The sequence below is a fragment of the Callithrix jacchus genome, chromosome 2 (genome assembly GCF_049354715.1).
Source record: "Callithrix jacchus isolate 240 chromosome 2, calJac240_pri, whole genome shotgun sequence".
Taxonomy (NCBI): Eukaryota; Metazoa; Chordata; class Mammalia; order Primates; family Cebidae; genus Callithrix; species Callithrix jacchus.
This window is the reverse complement of record NC_133503.1, coordinates 13,007,279-13,026,345: the sequence shown is the minus strand read 5'-3', so window position 1 is coordinate 13,026,345 and position 19,067 is coordinate 13,007,279. Positions and strand designations below refer to the sequence as shown.

The following is a 19,067-nucleotide window of genomic DNA, read 5'->3' as shown; positions in this document are numbered from 1 at the left end:
GGGGACCTTAGATTGAGGGTGTTAGCTCTGCAAACCCTGCCCAGGCCTCTTCTGACCAGAATAGCTGCGACGGACGCGGAGTCCAGGCTGGGGTTCAGGCCCCTTGGCTACTGCGGTCTCCTGAGCTCGACCCCCGCCCTGCTCCCATGGGGAAGACCCACGCCCCTAGAACAGTCTCCCCTCCAAGTGTCTCCCCTTCGGGACCCCTCCGCGGGCCGGGGACTCCGCCAGGCCTAGGGAGGCCGACCCTACCCCTTCTAGCTCCTCCCCTGCTCCGACCTGGTCCCCGCCCTCGGCCGCCCACCAGTCCCCGAGGCGTACACGTGGTAGATTCCGTCAGGCCCTGAAGTCTCGCGTTACTCAAACGCCTCGCGCAGTCGCACTTGCGCTTAGGGAAGGTGGGGGCGAACGGAAGCCGGGAAGGCGATTCGTGGCTCGCGGGGTATGGGCGCGCGTGCGCACTCCGCAGCCCATTCAGGACCCCGGCGCCGCAGGGCGCCCACGAGCCAGCGAGCGGGTTGCGCTCTCTTTCCTTTCCTTTTCTTCCCTTCCCGGGACCTTGGGTCGCGGTTACTTGGGCTGGCCGGCGAACCCTTGAGTGACCTGGCGTGGAGCGGGCCTGGTGCGCCTGGAGGGCCCTGTGGAGCGGAGAGTAGGCAGGGGAGGGGCGGCGGAGGGGTGCGAGGTTGGGGGCGACGCGATGAATGAATCGGAACGCGGGGCGGGGAGACGCGGGAGCTGGAGGTGAGTGGGAGGGGACGAGGGGCCGGAAGGAAACGTGTACGTCCTCTCTCCGGTACACCCTTTGTTTGGGCTTTTTGTTTTTTGTTTTTATTTTTGTTTTTGAAACAGCGTCTTGCTCTGTCTCCCAGGCTAGAGTGCAGTGGCGCGATCACGGCTCAACTGCAGCCTCGAACTCCTGGGCTCAAAGTATCCTCCCGCCTTAGCCTCCCAACCAGCTGGGATTACAGGCGGGCACTACCAGGCCTGGCTAGTTTTTAAAAATTATCTTAAGACGGGCTTGCTAGGTTGCCCAGGCTGGTCTCAAACACCCGGGCTCCAGCGATCCCCCCGCCTCGACATCCCACAGTGCTAAGGTTACAGGCTTGAGCCACTCCCCGGCCGGGTGTACCCTTTGTACAGGAAAGGGGGTAGGAAAGCCTTCGAGGTCACTGTGATCCCTCTGATCGCGTCCCTTTCCCACGCCAGGGCACACAGCATGGCAGAAAACCGAGAGCTCCGAGGTGCCGTGGAGGCTGAACTGGATCCGGTGGAGTACACGCTTAGGAAAAGGCTTCCCAACCGCCTGCCCCGGCGGCCCAATGACATTTATGTCAACATGAAGACTGACTTTAAGGCGCAACTGGCCCGCTGCCAGAAGCTGCTGGACGGAGGGGCCCGGGGTCAGAACGCGTGCTCTGAGATCTACATTCACGGCTTGGGCTTGGCCATCAACCGAGCCATCAACATCGCGCTGCAGCTGCAGGCGGGCAGCTTTGGGTCCTTGCAGGTGGCTGCCAATACCTCAACTGTGGAGCTTGTTGATGAGCTGGAGCCAGAAACGGATACACGGGAGCCGTTGACTCGGATCCGCAACAACTCAGCCATCCACATCCGAGTCTTCAGGGTCACACCCAAGTAATTGAAACGGCACTCCCCCACTTATCCCCTCCCCGGTGTGGCTCTTATCATACTGGACCTCGAACCAGAGTCATGGAAGAAAAGGCCTGTCCCTGGAAACCCAAAGGACTCCGTATTGAGGGTGGGGGTAATTGTCTCAGTGGGCCCAGTTAGTTGGTCTTCCTGAGTGTGTGTGTGGTAACTATTGTCATGTAAATAAAAAATACTGTTGCACTAGTGTCCTGCCGCCCCACTGCCACTCATTTCTTCCCTATGTATATTCTGTATGTACCTGAATAAGGATGGTAGGAAACGCTAAATTGAGGTGAAAGGGAACCCTAGTGTTTTTTTCCCTCCGTAGAGAGCTTAGATTGTCCTATGAACAGTGTAACAAAATAAACTGTTAATACGCCTGGTCATCCCGATGTTCGCTTTAAAGATTTTCATTTTCTAGTTGAATGCCGTGGCTCCAGCCTGTAGTCCCAGCTACTGGCAGAGGCTGAGGTGGAAAGATCGCTTGAGCCCGGGAGTTTGAAGGTGCACTCCAGTCTAAGTGATACACTGAGACCCCCGTCTGTGCAAAACATTTTTTTTTCTGAGATGGAGTCATGCTCCGTTGCCCAGGCTGGAGTGCAGCGGTGCAGTCTTAGCTCACTGCGATGTTTGCCTCCTGGGTTCAAGCAATTCTCCTGCTTCATCCTCCCTAGTAGCTGGGATAACAGGCAAGTGCAACCACGCTAATTATTTTTGAATTTTTAGTAGAGACCAGGTTTCACCATGCTGGCCAGGCTGTTCTTGAACTCCTGACCTCAAGTGATCTGCCCTCCTCTGCCTCCCAAGTGAAAAAAAATTTTGAAAACTAGATGGGTGTAGTAGTTACTTGCACCCATAATCCCAGCTACCTCATTGGCTAAGGCAGGAGGATTGCTAGAGCCTGGGAGTTCCAGGCTGTAATGAGCTGTGATCACTGCAATACACTCCAGCCTGGGTGACAGAGCAAGATCATATCTCAAAAAAAAAAAGGGGAAGCAAACTAAGACTTCAGGACCTTCTTAGTGTCAGGCTCTGTGATAAAGACAAGTGGCTTTATTTAATTCCTGGACCTACAGGGTCTGCCTAATGACATCCCAGCTTTCAGGTACAGGGTTCTTCAGACCCCCCTTTTTTTTTTTTTAGAGTTTCACTTTGTCATCTTCATCCAGGCTGGAGGGGAGTGGTGCAATCTCAGCTCCCTATAACTTCCACCACCTGGGTCAAGGAGTTCTGCCTCAGCCTCCCGAGTAGCTGGGACTGAGTCTCACACTGTTGCCCCGGCTGGAGTGTAATGGTGTAATCTCAGCTCACTGCAACCTCTGCCTCCCAGGTTCAAGAGATTCTCCTGCCTCAGCCTGCCACCACACCCAGATGATTTTTTGTATTTTTAGTAGAGAGGGGGTTTCACTATGTTGGCCAGGCTGGTCTCGAACTCCAAACCTCGTGATTCACCCGCCTAGGCCTCCCAAAGTGCTGGGATAACAAGTATGAGCCACCACGTCCAGCCTATTTTATGTATTTTTAGTAGAGAAGGGGTTTCACTATGTCAGCCAGGCTGGTTTCAAACTTCTGACCCCAAGCATTCCACCCTCCTTGGCCGCCCACAGTGCTGGGATTACAGGTGTGAGCCGCCGTGCCTGGCTTCCAGACCCTTCTGACTGGGCTGCTCCAGTGGCAAAGGGACTCCCTAAATAATTAATTACTGGGCACTCAGGTAATACTTTCTGGGTATTTGTGGGATGACCTGATTTTTCATATTTATCAAACGAGTCAACTAAAGCAATATTTATCAAAGCCGGTTGTGACCCATTTGTGGGCCTTTAGATCAATGTACTGTATCACAGCTTCTTTAAAAATAAATAAATAAATAAATAAATAAACAGGCCGGGTGCAGTGGCTCATGCCTATAATCCCAGCACTTTGGGAGGCCGAGGCAGGTGGATAACGAGGTCAAGAGATCGAGACCATCCTGGTCAACAAGGTGAAACCCCGTCTCTACTAAAAATAGAAAAATTAGCTGGGCATGGTGGTGCACGCCTGTAGTCCCAGCTACTCGGGAGGCTGAGGCAGGAGAATTGCTTGAACCCAGAAGGTGGAGGTTGCGGTGAGCCGAGATCATGCCATTGCACTCCAGCCTGGGTAACAAGAGCGAGACTCCGTTTCAAAAACAAACTAACAAAAAACAAGCCTGTGTGCGGTGGCTCATGCCTATAATCCCAGCACTTTGGAAGGCTGAGACAGGCCCATCTCTTGAGCCCAGGAGTTTGAGACCAGCCTAGGCAACATGGTAAAACCCCATTTCTACAAAAAAATATAAAGAATTATCCAGGCATGGTGGCACAATCCTGTAGTCCCAGCTACTTGGGAAGCTGAGATGGGAATATCACCTGAACCCAGGAGGCAGAGGTTGCAGTGAGCTGAGATCACACCACTACACTCCAACCTGGATGACAGAGCAAGACCCTGTCAAAAAAAAGGAAAAAAAAAAAAAAGAAAAGAAAAACAAACCCAAGTTTAAAAAAAAAAAAAGTGCAACTTAAATGGTGCTTTATTGCAGATTTTTTTGTTTGTTTCTTTGAGGTGGAATCTCTCTGCCACCTAGGCTAGAGTTCAGTAGTGCTATCTTGGCTCATTGCAACCTCTGTCTCCCAGGTTCAAGCAATTCTGCCTCAGCCTCCTGAGTAGCTGGTATTACAGGTGTGTGCCACCATGCCCAGCTAATTTTTGTATTTTAGTAGAGATGGGTTTTTGCCATGTTGTCCAGGCTGGTCTCAAACTCCTGACCTCAGATGATCGGCATACCTCAGACTCCCAAAATGCTGGGATTACAAGCGTGAGCCACCAGGCCTGGCCAGCAAATTTTTTAGTTAGATATGTGTATGTACATATATGTACTATAATAGGATGTAAACTGTGTTTTTTACCATTTGAGGTCTGTCCCATGTGGTTTGTTTTGGCAGTTCTTCTGATTTATGGGTCAAGAGCCTCTGATGTATGGGTTAGGAACAGAATTTCACTCTAATTCAAGTGAAGATGGTTTGGTTTGGAGGTCTGAAGATCAGGCTTCTAATTTACCAAAATCCATTTCTCTGGCATCCACATATGAAATGGTGCCTACTTTTAAGGAAATCGCCATCTAATTGGGAAGGTAGACACATCATTTTTTGTGAATGAGTAAGATGTGTAAGATGTAAGAGTAGCAATGATAAGGAAATGTGGAGATGGAAAGGGCTAGTAAATTCCTGGTGGGAGACAAAACGGTTTTACTCACCTCGGATCAGGGTGTTGAAGGATGAATAGGAGTTTGCTAGGCAAAAAAGAGGGAAGACGGCATATTTGGCAGAGAGATCACAGTAGGGTGGGGAGGTGGGTGGATACGGCTGGGAATGGTGGCTAATACCTGTAATCCCAGCACTTTGGAAGGCTGGAGAGAGAAAATTGCTTGAGCTCAGGGGTTTGAGACCAACCTGAGCAATAGAGTGAGACTTCGTCTCTATAAAAAATTTAAAAATGAGCTGGGCATTGTGGGAAGTAAAAGGTCCTTTTTAAAGTTTCTTTTCCTCTTAAAGAATAAACCATAAGTGTGGTGATAACTCTTTGTTAAGCCCTATCCTATGGAGCTATTAGACATGTTCACAGGCACGTAGTACATTCTATGTCCTCGTACTTTTAACTAAAATATCTGTGCTGGACGTGCTCACAGGCGTGTTCTAGCTCACAGCCTATGCCCCTTCCTTATTAAACTTCTCTATTACTGTTACCTGATTAGAAAAGTTTTAAGTTGTTGGCCAATTGAATTTTAGTTTAGATTGTGAGGTGTGGCTACAGCCAACAGAGATCAGACACAGCAGTAAGGCTGACCCCAAGTGCACAGGAGATAAATATGTCTGCTTTTCCTTCGTTCATTGTACTCTTGTGGCGAAATGGCTATCAAGGGTACCTTTCCTGCAGGAAGTAAAAATTGCTTTGCTGAGAAATCCTTTGTCTCAGTGCTGATTTTTCTTTGCAGCACTGAACATCTGTTTCAACAGCGTGGTAACATGTGCCTATGATCCCGATACTCAGGAGGCTAAGGGGGAGGATTGCCTGAGCCCGGGAGGTTGAGGCTGCAGTGAGCCATGACTGAGGGCTTTCGACACAGCAAGACCCTGTCTCAAAAAATAATGGGCCAGGAGGGGATTAATGAATAGGCAGCTGTGTTCTGGGACTGGAGGGACTTGAGGTGGCTAGAAAGCAGGAGGTACTGGGACACAAGGCTGTGGACATTCTCTCTCTCTCTCTCTCTCTCTCTCTCTCTCTCTCTCTCTGTGTGTGTGTGTGTGTGTGTGTATGTGTGTGTGTGTGTGTACAGGCATCTACCACCATGCCCAGCTAATTTTTGTATTTTCAGTAGAGACAAGGTTTCACCATGTTGGCCACGTTGGTCTCAAACTCCTGACCTCAAATGATCTGCCTGCCTTGGCCTCTCCAAGTGCGGGGATTGCAGGCGTGAGTCACTATGCCCAGCGGCTGCAGGCATTTCTTCCGGGCCACATCCCTTCCATCAGCCTGACTGCAAGGCTCCCTTGCCCGGGAGCCCCCCGGTAGCTGAGTGGGAGCCGGCAGGAAGCTGGATGGAACTGTGTCTCCCTGCACGTATGTGCTCCGGGCCTGAGCCCCGCAGAGGTGGTGGCAGGCAGCCTGTCCCATGTCGTTTGTTTTGGCAGTTCCCTCCTCAGCCTGTTTGTTTGTTGTTTCTACTCCATGTTTTCTCACTGCTTGCCAGTGAGGCTTCCCTCAGTGGTAGTTCTTCAGAAACAGACCTAGACTTTGCCACCGAAGCAAGAGCGGGGCCCGAGGCTCACCCTTTTGTGTGCAGGGGACCTGAGCCAGGCTCCTGTACTGTAGGTAGGGCACTGTAGGTAGGGCAGGGAACACTGCCTGCAGGCCCCTCCATAGGGAGGCTGGCTCCAGCCTCTGTTCTCCTCCCTCTACTGGCTTTCCAAAGTGACTTCCATCAAAGTTTGGGAGGCCAGGAACAGTGGCTCATGCCTGCAATCCTAGCACTTTGGGAGGCTGAGACAGGCGGATCACCCAAGGTTAGGAGTTCAAGACCACCAGCCTGGCCAACATAGTGAAGCCCGTCTCTACTAAAAATACAAAAATTAGCCAGGCATGGTGGCACGTGCCTGTAGTTCCCGCCACTCAGGAGGCTGAGGCAGGAAAATCACTTGAACCTGAGAGGCAGAGATTGCAGTGAGCCGAGATTGCACCACTGCACTCATCCTGGGCAATGGAGTGAAACTGTGTCTCAAAAAAAAAAAAAAAAAAGACTGGCCAGGTGTGGTGGCTCACACCTGTAATCCCAGCACTTTGGGAGGCTGAGGTGGGAGGATCACTTGAGGTCAAGAGTTTGAAAACAGCTTGGCCAACATGGTGAAACTCTGTCTCAAAAAAAAAAAAAAAAGAAAGAAAGAAAGAAAGAAAGAAAGAAAGAAAAGAACAGAAAAAATCCTGGGAAATCAGGGGAGAGGGGTGAGGAGATGGGGTTAGAAGGTATGTGCAAATGCAGTGCCCCACCCTCCTTCTTGCATTTTATTATATTTATTTACTTATTTTAGAGACAGGGTCTTGCTTTGTAGCCTAGGTTGGAATGCAATAGTGCAATCACAGCTCACTGCAACCTCAAACTTCTGGGCTCAAGCAATCCTCCTGCTTCAGCCTCCCAAGTAGTTAGGACTACCTGCTCAAAAAAAAAAAAAAAAAAAGCTACTGTTTTCTATGTTTGTTTGTTTTGAGGCAAAGTTTTCTGTTGTTGTCCAGGCTGGAGTGCAATGGTGCGATCTCAGCTCACTGCAACCTCCACTTCCTGGGTTCCAAGTGAGTCTCCTGCCTTAGCCTCCAGAGTAGCTGGGACTACAGTAGGTGCCTGCCACCACACCCAGCTAATTTTTGTATTTTTAGTAGAGACGGGGCTTCACCATATTGGTCAGGCTGGTCTTGAACTCCTGACCTCAGGTCATCCTCCCGCCTCAGCCTCCCGAAGTTTTGGGATTATAGGTGTGAGCCACCGCACCCAGCCAAGAGCTACTGTTATTTAGTATGAACACATTTTGCTAAGAAATGGTTTTAGGCTTCTTAATAGGAATGAGGAGATGTGAAGGAAGGCAATTTTGTGTGTGTGTCATTCACAAGTCTGAGGTATTAGTTCCTCCAGACTTTCAGCTGAAGTTCGCATAGCAGGGAAGAGGACAGCCTTGGACATGATTAAGTGGTTTGGTTGGGCTGATGATCCTGCTAGAGTGGCCCAGCACTTTGTGTCAGATGAGTTTCTGGCACTTAATCAGGAGTTGGGGGAAGAATGGCGTTTCACAAACCCTCAAACCACTAAAGAGGTTGGACAAGAACATGTCGACTGCAGTCCCGTAGGAAACACATGTCCAACTGCACAGAGATTTGGGATGAGGCAAAGGTCATCCTACCAGAAAGAAGTCTGTGAAAATGGCCAGTTAAGGTCTCATCTTCCTAATGACATTATGGGCGTTTTTCAGTTTATGTGTTTGACTTTAGCACTGTTTTCTAAAAAGTTCATTACAAAAGTTTTCTAAAGCCTATTCCTGATCCATCCTTTTTTCTCTAGGTAAGGTGATCAGGAGTTAGTTATCAAACTGATAAGGGGCCAGGTGGCTCACACCTATTATCCCAGCACTTCAGAAAGCTGAGGTGGGAGGATCATTTGAGGCCAGGAGTTCAAGACCAGGCTGGGCAACACAGTGAACCCTGTCCCTATAAAAAATAAAGAAGTTAATCAGGCATAGTGGTGCATGCTTGTAGCCACAGCTACTTGGGAGGCTGAGGCAGAATGATCATTTGAACCCAGGAGGTCGAGGTTGCAGTGAGCTATGATCATGCCACTGCACTCAATCCTGGGCAATGGAGCAAGACCTTATCTCTAAATAAATAAGAATAAAACTGATAAGATATCTCAAGAAGTGGTTTTATCGCTCAATCCAGTAACTAATAAATATCTGATGAATAAATGGGTCAGTGCAAACGTGAACGGTGCAGAGGAGAAGGGCTTGCTGTCTCCTCTGTAACAAGCTTCTGCTCCCTTAAGAAACAGCAAACGTCTTGTCACTGGAAGTACAAGAGGGTGGACAAACAGAGGGTGGACTTTCACCTTCACAGGACCTGCTACATTCCTTCCAACTCTATTAGTCTTATTTGCTATAAGACAAATATACTTCCTGAAAAGGGAAAAATTATTTGCTGGTTGATGAACTAAGACATGAGCAGAATAGTTCACTTAACCCAGGCGAAGTGCCTCATGCCTGTAATCCCAGCACTGTGGGAAGCCGAGGCAGAGGGATCGACTGAAGTCAGGAGTTCGAGACCAGCCTTACCAATATGGTGAAACCCCTTCTCTACTAAAAAAATACAAAATTAGCCAGATATGGTGGTATACACCTGTAATCCCAGCTACTTGGGAGGCTGAGGCAGGAGAATTGCTTGAACCTGGGAGGTGGAGGTTGCAGTGAGCCAAGATCTTGCCATTGTACTCCAGCCTGGGTGACAGAAACTCCATCTCAAAAAAAAAAAAAAAAAAGAATTTAATTTAAAAAATATATAGACCCCAGAGACACCTCTCTCTGCCCCACTATTCTGACAACCCCTTTTTCAGTGAGTTGCATGGTAGGGGCAGCTATAATACAATACCCACGGTAAAGTGCCACGATCTGTCCCTGGTTCCCCAGAGAAACAGGAGGCAATGCTGGAGGAAGGCTGAGGAATACACTGGACATTTGGTCTTCAGGCCCCCCAAGAAACGACAATAGGAGAAATAAAAAAGTGGGGAGTAGGGCAATAACAGCTAGTATTTATCAATTACCATGTGCCAGGAGTTACATAATCCCACCACTGCTGTGGGAGGCCACCAGGATCATTTCCACCTCCCCCACTCTGCAAAGAAGGCTTACAGATAAAGTCACCTGTCCAAGTTAGGCACCTGGCAAATCAGTGGCAAAATTCATGTCACCAGGTCTGGTGAGGTGGCTCATGCCCGTAATCCTAGCACTTTGGGAGGCTGAGGTGAGTGAATCACGAGGTCAGAAGTTCAAGACCAGCCTAACCAAAATAGTTAAACCCTGTCTCTACTAAAAATACAAAAATTAGCCGGGTGTGGTGGCATGTGCCCGTAATCCCAGCTACTCAGGAGGCTGAGGCAGGAGAATCACTTGAATCCAGGAGGCGGAGGTTGCAGTGAACCAAGATCGTGCCACGGCACTCCAGCCTGGGCGACAGAGCAAGACTCCATCTCAAAACAACAACAACAACAAAAATTCAAGCCACCAATCTGAGCACTCCTGGTTACCAGACAAGCAACTTCTTGAAGCCACCAGGCCACAGAGCTGTTTGCTAGAACTGAATCCTGGATGTCCGGTTCTATCGATGATTTTCTGGGCAAGCAAGTAGCCCTTGCCTCAAGGTCTCCAAAGGCCTTGAGGAGGCAAAGGATTTTGCTTTGGTTCTCCAGCAGGAATCTCTTCTTCAGCATTTTTTTTTTTTTTTTAAAGAAAGAGTGTTCTGTTGTCCCGACTGGAGTGCACTGGGACGATCATAGCTCACTGCAGCCTCCAACTCCTGGGCTCAAGCAATCCTCCCGCCTCAGTCTCCCAAATAGCTGGGACTTCAGGCATGTGCCAGCACACCTGACTAATTTTTTGTAGAGACAGGGTCTCACTATGTTGCCCAGGTTGGTCTCAAACTCCTGGGCTCAAGGTATCCTCCCTCTTTGACCTCCCAAAGTGCTGGGATTTTAGGCACGAGCCATCGCACCCAGTCTCCCAGCATTCTTGCTTCCTTCCCAGTTCCCCAGAGGCCACCCAGCAAGGTCCCCAGCCACCTCCCCTCCCAGCACGGAAGGTCTTCTGGGCCTCTGGCTGAACTCAAGCTGAGCTGAGAAGCCACTGCTTGGAAATGAGGAGCAAAAGAGAAGGCGGGAGGCCCCCCCTCCCCAAGTCTGACTCCAGGCAGCTGGGGCTTCGTGCTGCCGGGGGTCTGATAAAGCTCAGGGGTGCTGTAAATTTGCTTCTCCTTGGACTTCCAATCTGAATCAGCTGCCAGGAGGAATCCGTGAAGCAGAGCCTGCCTCCACCCCCGCCTCCTGTCACAAATGGACCTTTTCAAACCCTGCCTCAATGTCTGCCTGCTCAGGAAGTGCATGGAAGCTTCCAATGCCCCAGGATCCCAGGGAGCTGGATTGACCAGGGATGGCTTAGTGCCCCCTCTAGGCTGGCCCTTCTCCAAGCATGTAGTGGAGGGACCACCTAAAGCACTCCATACATGGTTGTTTACCACAGAAAAGCAATATGCTGGACGCTTGGTGGACACAAAAGTGCATGCCACCTTCCATACGCAGCTCTTCACCGTCTTTGATGATCAGGGCACTTGCACCGCATGACTCCAGGTGGCACCATTCCCATCAGAGTCTCTGTGGGCGCCCCCGGGAGTTGTGCAGTGCTCAACTTTGATAGCTGTCCATGGTAGCCCTGCCAGTGAGATGCCTAAGACATGTACATAAATGATGGCAGTGCTGGGGAAGGAGATGATTTCCTGCTGGGAGATCAGGAAAGGCTTCATGGAGGAGGTGATGCACAGATTTGGGCTTTGAAGAAAAGGGGGAGACAGTGTGGGAGGGTAATCCAGGATGAGGCAAGGGCAGGAAGGCACAAACCATCTCCTGTGGTGGAGGGAGTGGGAGTGAGAAAAGTAGGAGAACAGGCTGGAATGTGAGGTGGATGGTGGACCTTGGAGGGTCTCATGGTCCTCCATAAGCAGGAACCATGGCGGGTTCCTGCTCAGGGAATTGGCATAAATGAGGCTGTTCAATGGGAAAGTTAATTGAGCAGCAAGGTTTTGCGAGGAGACTCTCTGCAGCAGTCCTGGGCCTGGGGGTCAGCATTATGCTAGAAGATGAAGAGCAGGCAGATCGGAGGGGTGGAGGGCACTGGGCAGGGGCATGGTGGGCATTGGACGGGGAGCGCCAAAGAGCTTCTTGTTTTCTTCCTGTTCCTCAAGGACAGATGAACGGACCCTGCTGTGTGCAGTACCCAAGAGGCTCTGGGCTCCAAACCAGCCTCTTCCCTCTTAGCAGAATTACTATGACTTCAGGCTACAATGGCTCATGCCTGTGATCCCAGCACTATAGGAGGCCGAGTTGAGCAGATCACTTGAGATTGGGAGTTCGAGACCAGCCTGGCCAACGTGGTGAAACCCCGTCTCCACTAAAAATACAAAAATTACCCTGGCATGTTGACAGGCGCCTGTAGTCCCAGCTACTCTGGAGGCTGAGGCAGCGGAATCACTTGAACCAGGGAGGTGGGGGTTGCAGTGAGCTGAGATCGCAGTGCGACTGCACTCCAGCCTGGGCAATAGAGTGAGACTCCATCTCAAAAAGAGAATTACTGTGGCTTCAGATTGGGTACGAGGCGGACCAAGAATCTCTCCTCCCTCCCAAGCTGCAATGACAACTCTTTCTCCAAAAACCTCAGGGGACAAGGAAGTCACCACTCCTATCCAGCAGATTCCAGCATTTAGAGGATGGTGCCCCTGGCCATCTCCTTCTCCTCCTCTACTGCAGACAAGGATGTAGAGACCCCCAAGAAGCTGTATGAGAGGAGGGGCAGGTCCCTAAGCCCAAAAGGCTCCTCCTTCTCCAGCTGTGTTCATCCCACCCCCCCAATCTGTCCCTGGCCCCCTCTCCATGGTTAGGTCAGGGCACTGACGCAGGAGTCAGGGGCCTGGGAGAGCAGAGGCTGGGGAAGGGGGCCAGCTAAGACAGAACGCACATGTGGCTGTGTAAGGATGTGAGTGTGTATATGCACGTCCCAGGACTCTGGAAGGGAGCAGAACCAGGAGCCGAGTGGGGCCGTGGGAGCCTGGACAGCAGGTCTGGGAAGGCTCAAGGTGAGCTGCAGATACAGGGGAGTAGAGTCTGAGGGAATCGGGCCAGCCAGAAGCATGCCAGCCTCTGTCTCCTGACCCCCACCCATCCATCTTGCCAAACCACTCTGTTTATTTACTGACACAGGGTCTCTCTCTGTTGTCCAGTCTGAGTGCAGTGACATGATCATAGCTCACTGCAGCCTCGACCTCCTGGGTTCAAGGGATCCTCCTACCTCAGCCTCCTGAGTAGCTAGGACTACAGGTGTGCACCACCATGCCCAGCTAGTTAAAAAAAAATTATAGGCATGGGATCTCACTGTGTTGCCCAGACTCCCGGCCTCAAGCAATCCTCTTGCTTCAGCCTCCCAAAATATTGGGATTACAGGCGTGAGCCACCACACTCAGCCCAAACCCCTCTCCCATCATGCTCTTCACCCCACCACACCCTCATGGTCCCTCACTCCTGACAGGTCTTTATTCAAGTCACCTTCTCAGCCTGGTGTCTCTCACTACCTTATTTTACCTACCCTTGCCTCTGCCTTTTCTCCTTAGTTCTTCTGGCTGTTTGAAATCCTCTATCTTTTTTTCTTTTTGCGACAGGGTCTCACTCTTGTTGCCCAGATTGGAGTGCAGTGGCGCAACCCCAGCTCACTGCAGCCTCAATTTCCTGGCCTCAAGTGATCTTCCCACCTCAGCCTCCCAAGTAACTGGGACTACAGGTACACGCTCTTGAGCCCAGTTAATTTTTGTATTTTTTTTTTTTTGTAGAGATGGGGTTTCACTATGTTGCCCACACTGGTTAAACCAACTCCTGGGCTCAAGTGATCCTCCTGCCTCAGCCTCCCAAAGTTCTGGGCTTACAGGCATGAGCCACCTCACCCGGCCGAAATCCTCTGTCTCGTACTCGTTTTTGTGTTCCTCATCAGCAACCCCATTAGAATATCAGCTCCACCAGGACAGGCATCCCTGACTGAGTCATTCACTGCTCTATCCCCAAGTCCTTGGCCAAGGGCAGATAGAAAGTCCACAAATATCTTTTGAATGAATGAGTGAATGTTTCCCATTCTTTCTAAACAAAATCCAAATTCTTTAGAGTGGCATTCAAGGCTGTAGACATCCTGGCTCCTCCCTAACCAGCACCCTGGCCTCCTTGTCCACCTCTCTCTTCTCCACTCTCCCTTCTGCACACCTGGCTCTCCATTTGCTTTGCCAAATTGACAATCCCCCGGCCAACTCACACCTCTTCACATTGACGACCTACCCCCCTTAAGGCTGAGGTCATTGTCAGCTCCTCCATCAAATCCTTCTTGATTTCTCCCAGCAAGCGGTGAGCTCTCCCTCTTCCAAACTCTTACAGCTCAGATCTGCACATTACAATCTTTATTTTCTTTTCTTTTTTGAGACAGAGTTTCACCCTTGTTGCCCAAGCTGGAGTGCAATGACACAATATTGTCTCATGACAATCTCTGCCTCTTGGGTTCAAGTGATTCACCTGCCTCAGCCTCCCAAGTAGCTGGGATTATAGGTGCCTGCCACCACACCCGGCTAATATTTGCATTTTTAATAGAGATGGGGTTTCACCATCTTGGCCAGGCTGGTCTCAAACTCCTGACCTCATGATCCACCTGCCTCGGCCTCCCAAAGTGCTGGGATTACAGGCTTGAGGCACCGAGCCAGGCCTCTTTTTTTTATTTTTGAAACAAGGTCTCACTCTGTTGCCCAGGCTGCAGTGCAGTGTCGTGATCATGACTCACGGCAGCCTGGACCTCCTGGGTTCAGATTATCCTCCTGCCTTAGCCTCCTGCATATTTTGGACTACAGGTGTGAGCCACTACACCTGGCTAATTTTTGTTTTTTGGTAGAGATGAGGTCTTGCCATATTGTCCAGGCTGATCTTGAATTCCTGGGCTCAAAGGATCCTCCTGCCTTGGCCTCCCAAAGTGCTGGGATTATAGGTGTAAGGTGCCCTGCCTGGCCCTTTCCTGTTTTATGAAACCTTAGTGAGGTAGGCTGGTAGTTTCATCACATCCATTTGACAGAGGAGGACATTGAGGGCTCAAGGTCAAGGTCACTTTCTAAGATGCAAGAGGTCAGCTAGCCTTGGTCTCCTGCTCCGGGAATCTCACCCATCTGCTGCAGGGCTTCCAGAAGCCATAATACCTTAGCTGTAAATCCCAGCCCCCATCATTCTTGGTGTTAGCTGCATTTCAGTGTTCTTAAGAACTCGGCCATGCAGCCTGGCTAACCTACACCACAGGTCAAATAAACAGATGTCAAGGTGCATGTGTGTCCTGCACAATGGACTGTGTGCTCTGTGCACTAAAAGGTAAGTGTCTGGGGTGGGGGCTGGGCGCGGTGGCTCACACCTGTAATCCCAGCACTTTGGGAGGTCGAGGAGGGAGGATCACCTGAAGTCAAGAGTTCGAGACCAGTCTGACCAACATGGCAAAACTCTATTTCTACTAAACATACAAAAAATAGCCAGTTGTAAAGGTGCATCTGTAGTCCCAGCTACTTGGGAGGCTGAGGCAGGAGAATTGCTTGAACCCAGGAGGCGGAGGTTGTAGTGAGCTGAGATTCCACCATTGTATTTCAGTCTGGGTGACAGAGCGAGGCTATGTCTCCAAAACAAAAACAAAAAACCAGTTAAGTGTTTGGGTTTGCAGAGTCCAAGACAGTGAGGAGTGGAGTGGGACGGAAGAACTCTCAATTTCTTCCCCTATTTGCCCCATCAAATTCCTCAATATGGTCAACGTTGTTTCTAAAACCTGTCCTGGGATTGTGGGAAGGGAGGCCACCCATTTGTCCCTCCCTGAAGCTTCTGGGCTTCCAGACCCAGCTACTTTGCGGGAATTCAGCAAGCCAGGTATCTCTGAGTCTCCGCCCAAGACCGGATGCCCGCCAGAAGTGTCCGGGAGCCCAGTCTTGCCCAGGTAACACACTCCGCCCATCCCTCGGGTGCGCACCCAGCTCCACTCCCCTCTTGGGTCCCGGGGCCCCGGGGCAGCCCCCATGACCCGCACGCACGCCTGCAGCAGTCCCGCTCCCGCCCCGGCGAGCCTCGACCCAGGCGTCCTGCCCCCTGTTCTGACCCCGGGTGGCCCCTACCCTGGCGACCCCTCACGCACACAGCTTCTCCCCCACCCCCACCCGCGCACGCACACATGCAGATAACAGCCCCGACCCCCGGCCGGAGCCGCAGAGTCCCTGGGCCACCCCGGCCGCTCGCAGCGCTGCGCCGCACTGAGCTGTCCTCCCGGAGCCGGACCGGGGCCACCGCTCCCGCTCTGCTCCAACCCCGCGCCCACTGGACAGCCGCCCTCTCCTCCAGGCCCATAGGGCTGGCCCTGCCCCGCCGAACTTCCCGGGATGAGGGCTCCCGGTGTGGTCATCGGGCGCGCCTCAGGTTGCTGAGGGACCCCGGCCAGGCGCAGAGATGGGGGTGTGCGGTGAGTACTCGTGAGCTGGGCGCTCCCGCCCTCCCGGTCCGCGTTTGAGCGGGGATTTAGCGCCCGGGCTATTGGCCGGGAGGTGGCCGGGTTCAAGGACCAGCGACTTGTCAAGGACCCTGGAGGGGGGAAGGGGATGGGACAGCCTCCACGTGCCAGTGAGGACTTGGGGGAGTCTCTGGGGATGGCAAAAACCTGACCTGTGATGGGGACAAAGTTTGGGGGTTGAGGGGAAGGAAGTTTGGGGGTTCTGCTGTGCTGGTGGGCAGGGAGGAAGCTGACAAGCTGATAACCTGGGCTCTGGAGCCACCACGGATCTGCCAGAGGGGAAGCTTCTGTCACACCAGGATTGAAGTTTGGCCGGAGAAGTGGATGCTGGTAGCTGGGGGTGGGGTGTGCTGATGGGAGGCCAGGCAGGCAGCACCTGAGTGCTTGCATGGTTGGGTCAGGAAGGATGAGCTTGGGCAGGGGTGGCGGGGATGAAGGACGCTGTCCTCCCACAGCCACCCTTCTCCTCCCTCCCCACCTGACTCTCAGCCTGACTCCGTCTTCTAGAATGTCCTGCCTGGCTGTGGCTTCTCCTGTCCCTGCTGTGGCTCCCTCTGGGCCTCCCAGTCCTGGGCGCCCCCCTACACCTCATCTGTGACAGTGGAGTCCTGGAGCGGTACGTCTTGGAGGGCAAGGAGGCCGAGAATGTCACGGTGAGACCCCTTCCCCAGCACACACCACAGAACTCATGCTCAAGGCCAAGGGCGCTCCTCCCAGATCCAGGAACCTGGCACTTGGTTTGGGGTAGAGGTGGGAAGCTAGATGCTGCACCCATACATGAAAATAAGGCTGGTGGCCCCCAAACTATACCTGGAAACTAAGCCAGGAGCAAAGCCAGGGGGTCCTACCGCCTGTGGGCCAGGGGACAAAGACCTTGGGGACCCTCGACTCACCTGGTTGTGTGCATTTCAGATGGGCTGTGCCGAAAGCTGCAGTTTGAATGAGAATATCACCGTCCCAGACACCAAAGTCAACTTCTATGCCTGGAAGAAGATGGAGGTGATTTCCTTTCTTGTTTTTCCTTTCTTTTGGGGAATCTCATTTTGGGAGCCTGATAGGATGGAAGCAAGAATGATCCAGGGAGAGGTAAATGGAGCAGCAGAGATGAGGCTGCCTGGGTGCGGGGGCCATGCCTGTAATCCCAGGACTTTGGGAGTCCAAGACAGGAGGATTACTTAAGCCATGGAGTTCCAGACCAGCCTGGGCAGCGCAGTGAGGTACCCCATCTCTGTACAGACATTTTAAGAAATTAGTCAGGTGAGGTGGTACATGGCAGCAGTCCCAGATACTCGGGAAGCTGAGGCGAGAGGATCACTTGAACCCGGGAATTCGAGGTTGCAGTGAGCTGTGATTGCACCACTGCACTCCAGCCTCAGTGACAGAGTGAGACCCTGTCTTGAAAAAAAGATATGAGGACGGTATGGAATACATTTATTCATTCACTCATTCATTCATTCAACAAACCTTATTGCATGTCTGCTGTTTGCTCAGCTTGGTGCTTGGGGCTGCTGAGGGGCAGGAGGGAGAGGGTGGCGTGGGCCACTGACCTCCAGAGTCCCTTCCCTCTAGTTTGGGCAGCAGGCTGTAGACATCTGGCAGGGTCTGACCCTGCTCTCGGAAGCTGTCCTTCGGGGCCAGGCCCTGTTGGCCAACTCCTCCCAGCCAAGGGAGCCCCTGCAGCTGCACATGGATAGAGCTGTCAGTGGCCTTCGCAGCCTCACCACTCTGCTTCGGGCGCTGGGAGCCCAGGTGAGTAGGAGCAGACACTTTGCTTGCCCTTTCTGTAAGAAGGGGAAAAGGGTCCTCCTAAGGAACACAGGAACTGCCCCATCCCTTCCCGCTCTGTGCCACTGCAGTGACCTCCTGTTTTCTCCTTGGCAGAAGGAAGCCACCTCCCCTCCAGATGCAGCCCCCTCGGCTGTTCCACTCCAAACAATCACTGCTGACACTTTCAGCAAACTCTTCCAAGTCTACTCCAATTTTATCCGGGGAAAGCTGAAGCTGTATGCAGGAGAGGCCTGCAGAACAGAGGACAGGTGATCAGGTGCATCCAGCTGGGCACATCCACCACCTCCCTCACCAACATCGCCATGCCACACCCTCCCCCGCCACTCCCGACCCCCGTCATGGGGCTCTCAGCTCAGCACCAGCCTGTCCCACGGACACTCCAGTGTCAGCTATGACATCTCAGAGGCCAGAGGAACTGTCCGGAGCACAACTCTGAGATCTAAGGATGTCACAGGGCCAGCTTGAGGGCCCACAGCAGGAAGCATTTAGAGAGCAACTTTAAACTCAGGGACAGAGCCATGCTGGGGAGATGCCTGTGCTCACTGGGTGCCCTGCAAAATTTGATGCCAGGACATGCTTTGGAGGCAATTTACCTGTTTTTGCGCCTACCATCATTGATGGGATGATGTGGAGAATTTAGGGGGCAAGGTGTGACTTTTCCAGGTCTCACAGGCACTCCCTTGGTGACAAGAGACACTGGGGTGGTGGGAACCGTGAAGATGGGATGGGGGCTGGGCTCTGGCTCTCATGGGGTCCAAGTTTTGTGTATTCTTCAATCTCATTAGCAAGAACTGAAACCACTGATATGTCTCTTGGCTTTTCTGTGTTCCTGGGACCCTCCAAATCCCCTGGCTCTGCCCCACTCTTGGCAGCAGTGCAGCACGTCCAGGCAACGAGGGGTGGAGGGGGTTGGGCCCTACGTGCTGCCTCACACAGGCTGTCTGACCTCTTGACCCTGCCGGGCCTGAGGCCTCAAGCTCTGCCCACGCTGGTCAATAAGGTGGCTCCATTCAAGGCCTCACCACAGTACGGCAGCTGCCAACCCTGCCCAGGGCAAGCCTGCAGTGTGCTGAGATTGGAGCCCAGAGGACGGGCCCCACCGGGGGCTTTGGGAGCTGGTAGCAGCTGCCAACCCTGGTGGCTGGGTCCTTGTTAATTTCTGCCTCTTCTTTGGTCTCTTCGGCTGATGCCACACTCCCAGCATCA

General features: G+C 52.2%; 2 protein-coding genes across 5 annotated transcripts; both read left to right on the top strand.

Annotated features, from left to right (window-relative positions):
- Positions 1-373: 373 nt before the first annotated feature.
- On the top strand, positions 374-1,859 carry POP7 (POP7 ribonuclease P/MRP subunit). Of its 4 annotated transcripts, none has more exons than XM_035280905.3 (2): positions 374-442; positions 1,210-1,859. In XM_035280905.3, exon 2 carries the CDS (start codon positions 1,220-1,222, stop codon positions 1,640-1,642), a length of 423 nt encoding a protein of 140 aa, XP_035136796.1. In that variant the 5' UTR covers positions 374-442; positions 1,210-1,219; the 3' UTR covers positions 1,643-1,859. The 4 variants fall into 4 exon arrangements, with proteins under 4 accessions (XP_035136796.1, XP_008980688.1, XP_008980680.1 ...); XM_008982440.5 differs by lacking the exon at positions 374-442 and adding an exon at positions 473-622; XM_008982432.5 differs by lacking the exon at positions 374-442 and adding an exon at positions 473-652.
- Positions 1,860-15,774: 13,915 nt separating this feature from the next.
- On the top strand, positions 15,775-18,662 carry EPO (erythropoietin). Its single transcript, XM_035277556.3, has 5 exons — positions 15,775-16,025; positions 16,581-16,726; positions 16,986-17,072; positions 17,643-17,822; positions 17,955-18,662. Exons 1-5 carry the CDS (start codon positions 16,013-16,015, stop codon positions 18,111-18,113), a joined length of 585 nt encoding a protein of 194 aa, XP_035133447.1. The 5' UTR covers positions 15,775-16,012; the 3' UTR covers positions 18,114-18,662.
- Positions 18,663-19,067: the final 405 nt, after the last annotated feature.